General features: G+C 42.5%; 1 protein-coding gene across 8 annotated transcripts in view; it reads right to left on the minus strand.

Moving 5' to 3' along the window:
• Nucleotides 1-16,277, minus strand: part of ehbp1l1a (EH domain binding protein 1-like 1a) — a 59,088-nt gene that overhangs the window by 10,818 nt on the left and 31,993 nt on the right. For all 8 annotated transcript variants that reach the window (XM_079257647.1, XM_079257646.1, XM_079257645.1 and 5 more), the window contains 8 exons: nucleotides 8,873-14,022; nucleotides 8,732-8,780; nucleotides 8,348-8,554; nucleotides 7,684-8,217; nucleotides 5,481-7,361; nucleotides 5,151-5,322; nucleotides 2,381-2,547; nucleotides 2,244-2,292 (listed from right to left, as the gene is read on the minus strand). In XM_079257647.1, coding sequence (XP_079113773.1) covers nucleotides 2,244-2,292; nucleotides 2,381-2,547; nucleotides 5,151-5,322; nucleotides 5,481-7,361; nucleotides 7,684-8,217; nucleotides 8,348-8,554; nucleotides 8,732-8,780; nucleotides 8,873-14,022 — 8,209 coding nt within the window. The remainder of the gene's footprint in view (nucleotides 1-2,243; nucleotides 2,293-2,380; nucleotides 2,548-5,150; nucleotides 5,323-5,480; nucleotides 7,362-7,683; nucleotides 8,218-8,347; nucleotides 8,555-8,731; nucleotides 8,781-8,872; nucleotides 14,023-16,277) is intronic.

Genomic DNA, 16,277 nt, shown 5'->3' on the forward strand with positions numbered 1-16,277 from the left:
CAATCAGAACCAGAACAAACTGCAATCAGAACCAGAACAAACTACAATCAGAACCAGAACAAGCCGCAATCAGAACCAGAACAAACTACAATCAGAACCAGAACAAACTGCAATCAGAACCAGAACAAACTGCAATCAGAACCAGAACAAACTGCAATCAGAACCAGAACAAACTACAATCAGAACCAGAACAAGCCGCAATCAGAACCAGAACAAACTACAATCAGAACCAGAACAAACTGCAATCAGAACCAGAACAAGCCGCAATCAGAACCAGAACAAACTGCAATCAGAACCAGAACAAACTGCAATCAGAACCAGAACAAGCCGCAATCAGAACCAGAACAAGCCGCAATCACAACCAGAACAAACCGCAATCAGAACCAGAACAAACCGCAATCAGAACCAGAACAAGCCGCAATCAGAACCAGAACAAACTGCAATCAGAACCAGAACAAACTACAATCAGAACCAGAACAAACTACAATCAGAACCAGAACAAGCCGCAATCAGAACCAGAACAAACTACAATCAGAACCAGAACAAACTACAATCAGAACCAGAACAAACTACAATCAGAACCAGAACAAACTGCAATCAGAACCAGAACAAGCCGCAATCAGAACCAGAACAAACTGCAATCAGAACCAGAACAAGCCGCAATCAGAACCAGAACAAACTACAATCAGAACCAGAACAAACTACAATCAGAACCAGAACAAGCCGCAATCAGAACCAGAACAAACTACAATCAGAACCAGAACAAACTGCAATCAGAACCAGAACAAACTACAATCAGAACCAGAACAAACTGCAATCAGAACCAGAACAAACTGCAATCAGAACCAGAACAAGCCGCAATCAGAACCAGAACAAACTACAATCAGAACCAGAACAAACTGCAATCAGAACCAGAACAAGCCGCAATCAGAACCAGAACAAACTGCAATCAGAACCAGAACAAACTACAATCAGAACCAGAACAAGCCGCAATCAGAACCAGAACAAACTACAATCAGAACCAGAACAAACTGCAATCAGAACCAGAACAAGCCGCAATCAGAACCAGAACAAACTACAATCAGAACCAGAACAAACTACAATCAGAACCAGAACAAACTGCAATCAGAACCAGAACAAACTACAATCAGAACCAGAACAAACTGCAATCAGAACCAGAACAAACTGCAATCAGAACCAGAACAAACTACAATCAGAACCAGAACAAGCCGCAATCAGAACCAGAACAAACTACAATCAGAACCAGAACAAACTGCAATCAGAACCAGAACAAGCCGCAATCAGAACCAGAACAAACTGCAATCAGAACCAGAACAAACTGCAATCAGAACCAGAACAAGCCGCAATCAGAACCAGAACAAGCCGCAATCACAACCAGAACAAGCCGCAATCAGAACCAGAACAAGCCGCAATCAGAACCAGAACAAGCCGCAATCAGAACCAGAACAAACTGCAATCAGAACCAGAACAAACTACAATCAGAACCAGAACAAGCCGCAATCAGAACCAGAACAAACTACAATCAGAACCAGAACAAACTACAATCAGAACCAGAACAAACTGCAATCAGAACCAGAACAAACTACAATGAGAACCAGAACAAACTACAATCAGAACCAGAACAAGCCGCAATCACAACCAGAACAAGCCGCAATCACAACCAGAACAAGCCGCAATCAGAACCAGAACAAGCCGCAATCACAACCAGAACAAGCCGCAATCACAACCAGAACAAGCCGCAATCAGAACCAGAACAAGCCGCAACAAACTTGATCTTTGGCTGCTCCTGATTGGACGCTACCGTTAGTTTAAGCCGTCTGATTGGTGGAAAGTCTGACAGGAAGTGTCGTCATCAGGGTTTTACTCCATGAAGCTACCAGGCATGTCTGGTAGCTGATGTGAGCTAACGTAGCATTACAGCCCATAAAGTAGCCTGCAGTCCCTCACTGGAACCAGTCTTCATTTTATTTCATTAAGCTTCTTTATGTTTGGGTCAATTTCACATAATGCATGTTTCAGAAATACGTTTCCAGGGCAACAAGTTGTAATGAGTCAAACATAAAGAAGAAAACGAAGTCTTACGTCAGACGTACGGCGAAGCTATTTGTGTCTTTAGCATTTTGGTTTCTACTGACGGGACCACATAAAGATATAATAATGAAATAAACCCAATTTAACCCCTGATCGTCTTTATAAATATATAAAACCAAATTGATAAAAACCATCTTGTTATTGCGCTGGATGTCATATGGGTCCAGGAGTTCATAATTTCTAGAAGAAAAGAACGAAAAAGAAAGAAATGAAGAGCGATGAAGAGCAGATTCTGTAAAACTCGCACTGTTTGTCGGCTGCAGCTTACATTTTGTCGGGATGGAAGTGATGTAAGATGGCGCAGAACGCCAACCCGTTCCTCCAGGACGTGCTGAAGTTGGTGATCTTCACTCCTTTGTGACCCTGTGTGACCTCCTGACACCACTCCAGAAGAGACTGGCAGGATGTGACCAAGCTGGGACTGGCCGAGACGCTCTGGAACACAGGATTTATATTTAGGTGTTATTATATATTATGTATATTATATAGGTGCTATTAGCTGAAAACCAGGAAGAGGTGAGACGTATCGGTGAGAATTTCTGAGGAGAGAGATGGGAAGGTGGATCCCGGTCCACAGCTCTGTAACCGTAGCGAATGTACTGCTGGGGGTGCGAACGCCCTCTACTGGTCCACTGGGGACGTTTCTGATATCAGCCAAGCTTGCTGTAATAAAAGGTAACAGACGGTCCTCCATCACCCTGCGATGGGATGGACACCTGTCCAGGTGTCTCTCACCTGCTATTTACTGGGACAGACTCCAACCTGGGACAGGTGGTGGAGTAAATGGCCTGATGGATGTTCACGCTCGTTATTCTGCATAGAAATATTTATCCAAATATTAAACAGGTGTTTCATTTTACTGAACAACAAAGATGTTTTATGGGTCTTATTCTAATAAATAGTAAAATAAATAGATGACTTTTTAAAGCCCAATATAAATTCATAAAGCAGGTTAGAGAGAAAAATCTGATGAGATCATAGAGGTGGGACTGAGCTGAAGGAAGAGATCCCTGACATGACTCTGGTATCAGTCCAGATCGCTCCAGTCTTCACTCAGACCAACAGAGTGGATCGTAGACCTCCAGTCCCCAGATCTTTACTCAGATCTGCTGAATGTTGATTTTAGTTTATAAAGAACTGAAAGGTTTCGGGGCCAAAAGTCCATTCAGGATCTTCTGGTTCATTATGATCCAACCAGATCCACCATGTCATCAGGGCCAAATCCACTTCCTGAAACCTGCAGGTCTGCTGAAGTTCTGCTGCTTTAAATCCACGTTAAACTTTAATCAGAACCGTTTAATCTGTCAGATGGTCGTATTCCACTTTTATATTACATACTTTTGATGCTTTCTAAACACTGCTGCAATGTTTCACGTGAAACACTTTAAACTGTGAGGATGACGATGATGATGATGATGATATTTATTTAGCCCTTTTTAAAAACCCTCAGATGACTGAAGTTCTTCACAAAAAGTAAAACATCAGTAAAGCGAAGCATCAACCCTTTGATGCATCGTGTCCACTGCAGCGGACGCCGACTTAAAGTCTGTTTTCTGGTACATTCAGAAGTGAGGATGGTATTTTTGCAAATTTGCCACTTCAGTGGACATGAGGAGAGTCACCCAACACACTGACACTCACAGAAGAATAAACTAATATAAAATGAAATAAAATAGTAGAAAAACACGCAATCCTCCGCCAAGAGCCCCAGTTCTAAAAAATCCCTGGATCCAAACGGTGATCCGGATCACCTCCAAAATCAGTTCTTCTTTTTCACATTTCCAACAATTTCATGAAAATCCCTCCATAACTTTTTGAGTTACCTTGAACACAAACAGTAATCACCAACTTCACCTCAGTGATAAACGGGACATGAAATTATCGTATAGATAAAATAAATAAACTAAATAAAAAGTCAAATAACATTAAAGACAAAGTGTTTCTGTACGTGTCTGTAGAAGTAAAATATTAAATGTGAAAGAAAATGTGGCTTTGTGTTTTAATAGTTAATGCATCAGTAGATTACAGGACGTGTTGTACAAATAAACCTGCCTGGCCTTGTTCAACGTGTTACAAAGCATCCAAACAACCAAACTAATCTCACACCCCGCAGCGTTTACCAGGACCTTACCCAGGGAGGTATTACCTTTAAAGTTTATAAAGTTAAAATGTCAGTGATGTCGATTAAACCACTAAAAACTTTTTACAGTTACAATGGTACTGAAATAAAAATGTGGAGAACTTGTTTCTTCACCTCTATAAACTGAATTAACACACCGGATCATAACACACAACGCTAAAATCAGAATTATATTTTTTTATTTATGACAATCAAACCAGCTAAAATATGAAATTCCAGCTTTAAAGACCTGAAACAAGAACAGAAACTTCCTGAACAGACAAAAACTGCAACCTTTTCCTATCGTTCAGCTAGCAATAAATCTAATCAAGCATTAATGCACCATCGTCCACCACGCTTCTGTTCAGAGCTACCTTTTCACATTGTGTTTCACACCAGCGAGACCTTAGACCAGGGATCCTCAGTCCTGGTCCTCGAGGACCGGTGTACTGCAGGTTTTCCAGGTTTCCCTTCTGGAACACACCTGACTCAGACTCAGACAAACTCTGCACAGGTCTGCTGAATACACATTGATTTGAATCAGGTGAATAAAGTGTGTTCAGTGAGAGGCTTCTTCAGGTCTGATGTAAGACTAGAAGCTACAGAAGATCATTCCTGCCAGCAGCCGTCAGCCTCTGGAACAAGACCTCCTCTAGTTAATTATCTACTATGATACTGAATTTCCCTTTGGGGATCAATAAAGTGTTTTTCTTTTTCATTTGCAGTGGAGACACTTGGAAAGCCTGCAGGACAGCGGTCCTCGAGTATCCCTGTCTTGGGCCTTATTTGCCGCATGTCTGGATGAAGCCACGAAGAACCACAGAATACTTTATGAAATGAATCAACGGTTCGGAGGTCATGGAGCGTAAAGCTGAAAGGCCTGAAAAGGCTGACAGGTTGCCGACACATGTTCACTCACATCCTGAGAGGCAGCCCCATCTGCAGGTCTTTTCTGCGGTGTTGCCGGTTCGTTGGTTTGGTGGACTTCACCTGGTTGTGACTTGGCGGCGCTTAACGACGAACCGCTCAAGCGCTTCTTCCCACGAGGAACTGCTACAGGCTGATGCGAGGATTCTCCTGCCTTCGACTGCCTACAAAACACACAAACAACAAGGAAGCTCTTAAGATCCTTTCCAGACACTCAGAAAGCTCAGCCAACAAAAGGAAAAAGCAAAGACAAGCTAACCAGTTAAATGTTTGCAGAAGGTTAACAGAGATATCTCAGTTTGGACACACTGACTAATCTTACCTCCAATTCTCAGAACAATCAGCAGCCTTATCAACGGACACAAAGCCAAAGTCGAGCTCTTCATCTCCTACTTTCGTCCTTGTGTTTGTGCCCGTTAGCTTACTGTTTTTATGCTCAACGTGGAGCCAGTCATCCTGAGAAGATCCAGCTGTAACAGTGAACCTTTCCACGGCTGCTTTCTCTGAGTCAACTGCGTCATCGGTGAAGGTCCAGCCTTCCACGACTTCATCGGAAGCCCATTGAGGATCTTTTACAGATGGCGACTCAACGCATGCTTCTTGCATCACTGCTTTCATTTCACTTTCCAACGCTAACAACTCATCATCTTCACGTTGGTGCGTAACACCTTCTTCAGCGGTCACACTTGAATCCAAGAATGTGGCATGCTCCTTTGCCTCCCTGTACGCGCCAGCTGTATCATCTGCGTTTCTCCGAGACGATTCCTCCTCTTTGGGATACAAACTGTCTGCAGGTGGCGCTCTGTCTACACAAGACGTTTTCAGATGCTTTTTGGCCCGAGGTAATGGGACGGGAAAGGTTGGCTTTTTACAGTGAGTGGTGTCAGCTATGACGTCAGACTGGCAGGAAAGTGGCGATCCAGGAACCGCAGAATCGTGCAAAGATTTCTTTACTCTTTCTCTTGGTACAGGCAAGACTGATGGTCTCTTTCTCTTCACTGAGTTATCTCCATACGCTGCAAAAACACTTGTGTCAGGGGTAAATGTACCTCTCCCCTCTTCAGTCGATGCAGGAGATCCATCCGTCTGAGGAAGGGCTTCACTTTTCTCCACTTCTAATGGAAGAATGGATGAGAAGCCACCCTTGCCTGGTGTTTGAGGTTCTTCACCACAGGAAACCTGAGATGGTCTCTCTGAAGATGGAAGGCGTTTCCTCACACGAGGCCTTGGAACAGGATTAGAGCTTTGTTTTACTGTCTCTGTATCTCCTGTCTTCAGTGCAGCCCCAGTTTTCTGCGGTTTAACGCGAGGCACAACAGGTTTGCTACCCACTACCGCTGGCTGCTTTGTTTCTTCCATATCACCAGTTGTAAAGGTCTCTAACAGGACCGTTTTTCCCCTGTTCACTCTCCTAGCTTTTCTTTCTGGTGGTGGGAGACAAATTCTCTTGATAATGGTATCTTCAACATGCAACACATCTGGCTCTGCCTTTGTTTCTAAGGCTGAAATTGTGGAAGAAGAGGCCTGGATACATGTTGTGATGTCTTCCTTGGGACATGCAAGGGAAGAAGAGGTTTGGTGTGAGTCTTTTGAGTCGGTACAGTCTTCCTGTGTCTGTACAGACGGACTCTTAGCCAACTCCAGTACGTCACATTGTGGTTTGATTGTCAGATCTTTCTCTGTGGAAGGAACTGTTTCAGAGCCTCTTTGACCTGGTTCATCAATGTCCAGCAAAGTTCCAAGAGCAGCTGAGATGTCAGAGCTTCTTTCAAAAGGTTTGGGACTTTCAAAGTCAGTTTGTAAAGCAGAATCAATTTGGGCTTTCAAAAGTTGATGGATATCTGTCAACAGAACAGGTTTTTCTGCAGTGACACATGGCGGCGGGTTATAAGGGGGCCTTTCATGTGACAAAGGTGCAGTGTTGGATATTTGCACTGATTCAGGATCCATGTTGTGTTTTTGGTCATCTGAGAAGGCTCTTACTTGATTGCTAACTCTGTCTTTGTCATAATAAAGTGTATTCTTAATCATCTTACTAGTAGTACTAGCAGTGAAACTAGGACTACTGCTTTGATCATGTGGGAATTTGTCCAGTGATGTATCCAACACTTCTGTTCTATATTTACTGGCATCCGTAAGTGATTGGTTCGATGCAGGCTGACGGGAAGTAGCAGACATTTCTTCTGAGCTTCTTTGTTCGAGGCTTCAGGAAAAGAGAGGACAAACTTCAGAATTGGCTGTCGTATCAGTTTTGTATCATGCATCCTGTCTTCAGTTAACATTCTGACCAAAATGAAACATAAAATGTCAAAGTTTGGTCAACATGAAGCACAAATTACCACTTTAAAAAAATGGTTTACATGCACATTAAGACAAAAGGAGAGTTCACTTTATTTCAGCGTTGGTCATTAAAATTTCCTGAGCACTACATACTAACAAACTGCAGAAGAAAGAGGATATCACCAAAAAAAGCCAAAGATGTAGAATGCACACCATGCCACCAGACATGGTCTAGCAGAACTCACCCTGAATCCAGCTGGGAGGAAGACAACACCTTTCTAATGCCATCGCCTTGTACCTCAGCTTGGTGTCTTGATATCAACCTTTCTGTGTTCAGAGATTTCTGAGCATACTCTTGCTCTGTGGGCAATCTCTCATTTCTAAGCTCTTGACCAAGAGAGGACTTTTGCCCCTTCATTTTTTCACTGCCTTTTGACATTAGGCTTGTATTGGCTTCTGACAGAAGCTGCCTGTTCTCCACGCTAGAACAAACTAATAACCTGCCATCGCTGTCAGTAGATGGCAGTGCAAACGCTGATTGATCGTTCACCAAGTCCCACATGTAGGGCTCGATGCTGGCTGGATATTCAATGTCATGTTTGGTTTGAATGTCCTCAGACCTGCTTTCCATCTTCTGCATAGGAACAGTCGTGTCGGTAAAGCGTAGCGAAAAGTCATCTGAAAGGGTCATTGTCCCATCTTTTCCATCCACAGAAGTGTGATACTCTTCAGCTAAAGCAGAGTTAGAAGGCCCCAGAATGGACGCTACTGTTTCATAACTGTGGGAAATGGATGGAGACCGAGACGTGAACAAGTAGGTAACCACAGGCAGTCGATATCAAAGTAAATAAACGCTACAATCTCTGTCACTCCATGGTGCATGCCCTTTCAAACTGATCTCACACTCACCCTTTGTGGAAAACACCAACAATAGCCTTTACTAATCCAGAGGTTTCTTTTTCCTTTGCTGACAAAGCATCTTGACTTTCCATTTCTCTTACTGCTCCCTCTGTCTCCAACACCTCCCAGCCAAAGGCGCCAGCTGTCTCCGCTGTGTCCAGCGATTTCTTCAATGTCCCGGCTTTCTCTGCTACTATCTTCTCTATCTGTGATTTGCTGAGGACCAAATATGAAGGTTTTTGAGCTCATATGACATTTAAAACTTTTGTGGAATGTCACTTACATGCTGAACCATGCACTGTAAAGGTTGCATTCATTGACCATTAAAATCTTTGTTAGGCAAGCACCAAACTTATTTCACAGCAAAATAAACACACAGGGATTTCCGCTTACCCGTTATCTAGACACACATCAATACTTTGCTTTGCAGCACCTTTGTCTTCTGTCATAAAAGCAAACATACAGACAAACTAAGTTAAACAAAGAGCTGTGTGATCGTAGCATGTCTTAATCATAACATTGTAAATGTCTCACCATGTGCATTTTTAGTGTGGGGGCTGCAAACAGATGACTGTACATGGAAATGTTGTAATTTGAACTTTTCAGTAGAGGAAAGCTCTGGAATAAGCTTGGTTTTCTCTTCAATTGAGTTCATGGGCTTAACACTGGGAAAACCTGGAATTTGACTAAGACGCGGACATGATGGAGACATTGCAACCATCTTCTTAATTTCCTTTGGATTGTCGTGTTTTACTGGAACATTTGCAAGGACCCTTTCATTCAGCTGCTTTTCAAACAGGACTGTGTTGTGTATTTGATCTTTTGTAGGTTTAAATTCAGAGCAAAGAGTTGTGGTTGATGGAAAACCAGGGATAAACGAAACATGTGGAATAGATGTGTATAAATTGACCATGTCTAGTGATCTGGTCCTTTCAGGCGCAGAAGGAAAGCCATAAATTCCACTTTCTTTTGGACAGGATGTCACTAGTTTCAGCATGTTTTTCCTGTCATATTGCTGTAGTTGCTTCTGTCCAGTAAGTGTCATGGCCAGTTTTTGCCTCTCCCAAGGCTTCATTATGATGGTTTTTGTTTCTCGTTTCCTTTCTGTGGGTGGACTTTGAGTCAAAGATGCAAATCCTTGGATACACGAGACACGAGAGCAGGAAGGTGCAAAACGGATCATACTGGGTTCCATCTTGGATGTAGGTAGAGGAACGCATGTGTCTAAATTGCCCATGTCCACTGCTCTGGTCCTTTGTGGTATGGAGGGAAAACCATATATTCTGGTCTCCTCTGGACAGGACGTTGCTAACTTTAGCATGTTGTTCCTGTCATACTGCCGTAGCAGCTCCTGTCCAGTAATCGTCAAGGCCAGTTTTTGCTTCTCATGATGTTCTATTAAAAGGTTTTTTGCTTCACTTCCCCATTCTGTGTGTGGGTTGCTGTTCAATGATGCAAACCCTCTGATACTTGAGGCATAGGAGCAGGAAGGTACACAACTGATCATATTGGGTTCCACCTTGGATGTAGGTAGAGGAGCATATTTGTCTAAACTGCCCATGTCCACTGCTCTGGTTCCTTTTGGCACAGAGGGAAAACCATATATTCTGCTGTATTTTGGACAGGGCGTTGCTAACTTTAGCATGTTGTTCCTGTCATACTGGTGTAGTTGCTTCTGTCCAGTAAGTGTCATGGACAGTTTTTGCTTCTCTTGAGGCTTAATAAGAACAGGTTTTGTTTCATTTCCCCATTCTGTGCGTGGGTCCCTGTTTAAGGATGCAAAGCCTCTGATACTTGAGGCATATGGGCAGGAAGGTGCAAAACGGATCATACTGGGTTCCATCTTGGATGTAGGTAGAGGAACGCATGTGTCTAAATTGCCCATGTCCACTGCTCTGGTCTTTCGTAGTGCGGAGGGAAAACCATATATTCTGGTCTCCTCTGGACAGGACGTTGCTAACTTTAGCATGTTGTTCCTGTCATACTGCCGTAGCAGCTCCTTTCCAGTAATCGTCAAGGCCAGTTTTTGCTTCTCATGATGTTCTATTAAAAGGTTTTTTGCTTCACTTCCCCATTCTGTGTGTGGGTTGCTGTTCAATGATGCAAACCCTCTGATACTTGAGGCATAGGAGCAGGAAGGTACACAACTGATCATATTGGGTTCCACCTTGGATGTAGGTAGAGGAGCATATTTGTCTAAACTGCCCATGTCCACTGCTCTGGTTCCTTTTGGCACAGAAGGAAAACCATATATTCTGCTGTATTTTGGACAGGACGTTGCTAACTTTAGCATGTTGTTCCTGTCATACTGGTGTAGTTGCTTCTGTCCAGTAAGTGTCATGGCCAGTTTTTGCTTCTCCTGAGGCTTAATAAGAACAGTTTTTGTTTCACTTCCCCATTCTGCAGGAGGGTCACTGTTTAAAGATGCAAATCCTCTGATACTTGAGGCATATGGGCAGCAAGGTACAAAATTGATCATACTGGGTTCCAACACAGTGATGAGTTTAAGAACAGGTTTGTCTGAATTGAAAGTGTCTGATGATCTTTGTGGCGCAGAAGGAAAACCATATATTTTGGTCTCTTTTGGACATGATGTTGCTAACTTTAGCATCTTTTTCCTGTTGCAGCGACATATTTGCTCCTGTCCAGTAAGTGTCATGGCCAGTTCTTGCCTCACCCGAGGCACCTTCACAATCAACTTGGTTTCACTTTGCCATTCTGTGGGTGGGATTTTAGCCAAGGATGCAAATCCTTGAATACACGAGACACGAGAGCAAGAAGGTACAGATCTGATCATACTGGGTTCCATCTTGGATGTAGGTAGAGGAGCATATTTGTCTAAACTGCCCATGTCCACTGCTCTGGTCCTTTGTGGTGCAGAGGGAAAACCATATATTCTGCTGTACTTTGGACAGGACGTTGCTAACTTTAGCATGTTTTTCCTGTCATACTGGAGTAGTTGCTTCTGTCCAGTAAGTGTCATGGACAGTTTTTGCTTCTCCTGAGGCTTAATAAGAACAGTTTTTGTTTCACTTCCCCATTCTATGTGTGGGTCGCTGTTTAAGGATGCAAAGCCTCTGATACTTGAGGCATATGGGCAGGAAGGTACGAGTCTGATCATACTGGGTTCCATCATAGAGATGAGTTCAAGAACAGGTGTGTCTGAATTTGATGTTTCTGTTGATGTGTTTGGTGCAGAAGGAAAACCATATATTCTGCTGTCTTTTGGACAGGATGTTGATAACTTCAGCATGTTTTTCCTGCCATATTGCTGTAGTTGCTTCTGTCCAGTAAGTGCTGTGAATAGCTTTTGCCTCTCCCAACGCTTCATCAGAACAGTTTTTGTATCTCTTTGCCATTCTGTAGGTGGGATTTTAGCCAAGGATGCAAATCCTTGGATACACGAGACACGAGAGCAGGAAGGTACGAGTCTGATCATATTGGGTTCCATCTTGGATGTGGGAAGAGGGACATATGTGTCTAAATTGCCCAAGTCCGCTGCTCTGGTCCTCTGTGGTTTGGAGGGAAAACCGTATATTCTGCTCTCTTTTGGACAGGACGTTGCTAACTTCAGCATTTTTTTCCTATTGCAGCGATGTAGCTGCTCCTGTCCAGTAATAGTTATGGCCAGTTTTTTCTTCTCCTGTGGCTTCATGACAACAGTTTTCATGTCACTTTCCCATTCTGTGGGTGGGTTGCTATTCAAGGATGCAAAGCCTCTGATACTTGAGGCATATGAGCAGGAAGGTACAAAACTAATCATGCTGGGTTCCACCTTGGATGTGGTTAGAGATACATATGAGTCTAAACTAACCGTGTTCAGCGATCCCGCTCTATCTGGTGCAGAAGGAAAACCATGTATTCTGGTCTGTTTTGGACAGGATGTCACTAACTTAATATTCCTGTTGTTTCTGTAACATTTCTGATCTGCTTCGCTTTGTGTTAAGTCAATACTAAACTGAATCTTTTGTGGTGTGTGTATCAATAAATCCAGATCAGTAATCCATCTGTCTTCCTTTTGGACTTCAACAGATGAAAATCCTGGAATAGTAGAAACTAAGGGGCACATTGAAAGGAGGCTGGCTGTGTTCGACTCGGAATATTCTACTTTGGGACATTGACTGGATGGCAAACCAGAAGTTCTTGATGCTTTGGGACAGGATGGTAGAAGGGAGACGGTGTCTTTCATTGGTATTTTATCTGTCTCACAGGAGTCAGTCAGTAGCACATGCTTTTCGGTCATTATTGGCTCAAATAGTGGCTCGATGGTTATTGGCCATGCTTTTGTGATCTGCAGTGATGGAAATGCTGGGAACTTTGAGAGTTTTGAACATGAGCTTGAAAGACTTGCCACGTCAATGTTATTCACTTCAGGCTTTTGTACAGATGGAAAGCCAGATATGAGTGACTCTCTTGGGGAACTTTGTGTGAGTGAGATACTTTCTTTCAAGTCTTTATTTACTTTACTCTCTAGCAGTAACACAGACTCACTTTCTATCATTTTCTCCCATAATGGCTGATCAACACTTTCGCAGTCAGCTTTCTGTACTGATGGGAAACCAGTTGTTCTAGAAACAGCTGGGCAAGATGGAAGGAGATTGACCATGTCAGACTCATTACACATTTCCTTAGGTTCAAAAGCAGATCCGTGATGTGCAATAGCAAGATGTGGAATTGTGGAAATGTCTGCTTTACAAGAACCATTCTCCTGTTTTGGTGACATTGTCAAGGTATCAAGTTCAGTTTCATTCTTTTCCAAAAGTAGTTCCTGTTGGGAAATCCATGGTCTGTTATCATTTGTGGATTCTGAAATGGGCGTCTTGGTTGCATTTAGGCAACATGGATAAGGATTCTGCACACTTAATCCACAGAAAACTAAACTGTGTTGCTGCACAGAGGGAAACCCTGGATTTCTGGCCTCCCTTGGACAAGATGGTGCCAGTAAAACCATTCTGTTTTTGTGTTTTGCTTTTTTCTTTGATGCCTGTTGGGTTGGTATTTCCTTCCTTGCTTTCGACTGTTGATTCCAGATTATTGTCCTGTCTGGTGGCCAGGATTGTTTATTTACAGGCAGTCTGGAGGGCATTCCTGCAATGTTTGTCATGCCAGAACAGGTTTCCAAGAATGACAACTGTCTGTAGTCAGATGCAGGCTTCACATAATGTGACACACACTGTGGCCTTGGGCAGAATGAGTTTTTATCCTCCACTTCATCTACATGCCCTTCACGCTCAGCAGTTACAGTTTCCTGAACCTGTGATTGCTTTTCCAAGGAACGCTCACTATTCAAAAGGGATCCAATTGTTTGTTTAACCTCAAACGTGCAACGGACAGTTTGGCTAACAGGCAACAAGTCAATCATCCCAGCTTCTGTCTTCACTATCTCATCATCAGAGCTTGATATAGAATCACTAAAGGCTGTTATTGAATGGTTCTCCTTGCTTGCTGCTCTTTGGGTTTCCTCTGTAGCACTCCTCTGCAGATCCTCCCAGAGGACCACCCTGTTTGGAGGACATTTGTCTGTAGTCAGACTTTTCTCCTGCCAATGTTCAGCCGTCTTTGTTTGGTACTTTGGTAACTCCTGCTCAGCAGTATTGCTTTGGGTTTGAGATGCCATGTTTGACATGTCTGCTGCATCAGTAACAATGTTGAGCGGCGGCTGTCTTAAATCCATGTTTGCATGTCTGGAGAGAAGGTAAATACAGAATCACAGTCAAGACCTGTCATAATACCAGTTTACACAGGACGATGTCTCAAGAAAATGTAAATTAGAGTTCAGCTTCCATCATTTCACATCATGATGCAACATTCCTACGACTTTTCACACAGTGCTTGAAAACGTATTCACACCATTTCTCCTTTAAGTTAACTGCATGTCATTGCAGTTCTGCAAACGTTAAATCATATGAGATTCCTAATCAGATTTAAGTCTGAGGAATTGTTTTATAAGAGATATTAGTCCTATGATGGCCACGTTTGCATGATGTTTTTTCATTTGGAATTAAAGTATTCTCCATGTTTACCTGGAAACAGTAATTCCAATTTGAAGTTTACATGGGAAACATGTTGAATCGGTTTTATTCAGTTATTATCTGGGGGTTGGAAATGGTTCTGATTGGACAGGGGCAGACGTGACATATTCACATCTACTGGAAGAGAACAAATTCCAACTAATGCGTCTTTTCTTTTCAGTTGCAATGTGGAAGAACACATGATAAGAAGTATTTTAGCTTTTAATTTGATTGCTGTTTTGAAGCAGCAGATGGACACTTGCACAGCCCTTTACTTTCATCAGCTGAGGAGGAGAAGGGAGGTAAAGTACCGGAGAAGAGACCGGAATATGAACATTAGGGTGACATGAATTGGGAACGAGCATGCGCAGAATGACAGGAATTAGCAGAATAAAATTTACATGATGGAGAAATCATTCAACTCGGATTTAAAATGTAGCATTTTGGATTAACTTTAATTCTGAATGGTAGTTTTTATTGAGAGTTACATATTTGCATGATTATATCTAATCTTTTCAAAGACAGTTTAATTTTTATTCTGGATTAAAACACTCATGTAAATGTGGCCGATGGCCACAATGTCCTGGACATAACATGCGCAACTGTAAGTACTTGCAAATGTATGTTCAAATCTACACAAACACACACAAACACACACACACACACACACACACACACACACACACACACACACACACACACACACACACACACACACACACACACACACACACACACACACACACACAGCATGTAAATGAATAGAAATGCACACATTGTAAATGAACTTATCAGAATGATTGATGCAGATTTATAACTTCAGGTTTGCAGATCTTTCCTCCGACATGGATCAGATTCTGTCTGGTTTTCTGCTCTCCACCAACCCATTACTGAAAGGTACGTTTAGGTGTCGGGCTTTCATTTGTTCTGTTTAGGTTTTTTTCCTCAGTGACAGGAGAGACTTTGTGGCTGGAGTAGAACACAAAAGCACATTGAGCCTGAATCAGAACACAAAGACCCATGTTTGCTTTTATGGTCTAAAAATGTCAACAAGACAAAGGCAATTGTGACCTCTAAATGGAAATACAGGAGTTAAATAAACTATCTGGGTGGTGGGCTTTATGTTCTGCTGTGAGTTTCAGGGTAAACAGTCAATGTGTGCATTTGTAAAGGTATTTCTAAAGTTATTTTACATGTGTTCAAACCAGCTGGGATTAATGTGTGTATTGCAGCATTTATTCACATTGTTGTGACACAATGCAGCCATTCTTTCTGCATATGAGGCTAAACAACTGAACATTTGTGATGGTGTCATGTGCAGTTGTGGAGTATAATCACCTAGAGAAGTCAGTAAAGACCAGACCTGGTTGAACCATGTGGTTTGGGCTGAAAAATGTCCAGAAAGGTTCCTGGCATTTAATGAAGCTGCTTCACCAGAACAAGGGTTAGTTGTGAGATTGGTTGCATTGACACTGTCACACAGTGTGTTATTATGGGATGCAGGAGAGGCAGCATGACTTCAGTGTTTTTGCACACAGTCCACAGTGTTGGATTTGCTCCAGTCAACAATCACATTAACCTCCTGCGCGTGCAGACTGGGACCAGAAAAACTGGAGCTCAACTCAACTGTGCACACAAGTTTCAAAGACAAATGACAGCATCAGATGCAAATTTCAGTTTTTTAATCTAATTTGACTTTACTAATTTGAAGGTTGTTTATTTTATAGATTGTCGTGCAACAAACAATGAAATCCACAAGGTGGCTGAATACGTTTTCAAGGTTCTCTGTGTACAGAAAGGTGGAGTTTAGTATAAGCTGCTGTTCTTTTTAGGGCTCATTGATGCTCCCTTTACTTATGCAGATGGATTCATGGATTCCATGTTAAAGATCACAATGCTCACACTTCCATCTGTCCTTTACATTGTCC

This window comes from Telmatherina bonti, assembly GCF_933228915.1.
Source record: "Telmatherina bonti genome assembly, chromosome: 18".
Classification (NCBI taxonomy): domain Eukaryota; kingdom Metazoa; phylum Chordata; class Actinopteri; order Atheriniformes; family Telmatherinidae; genus Telmatherina; species Telmatherina bonti.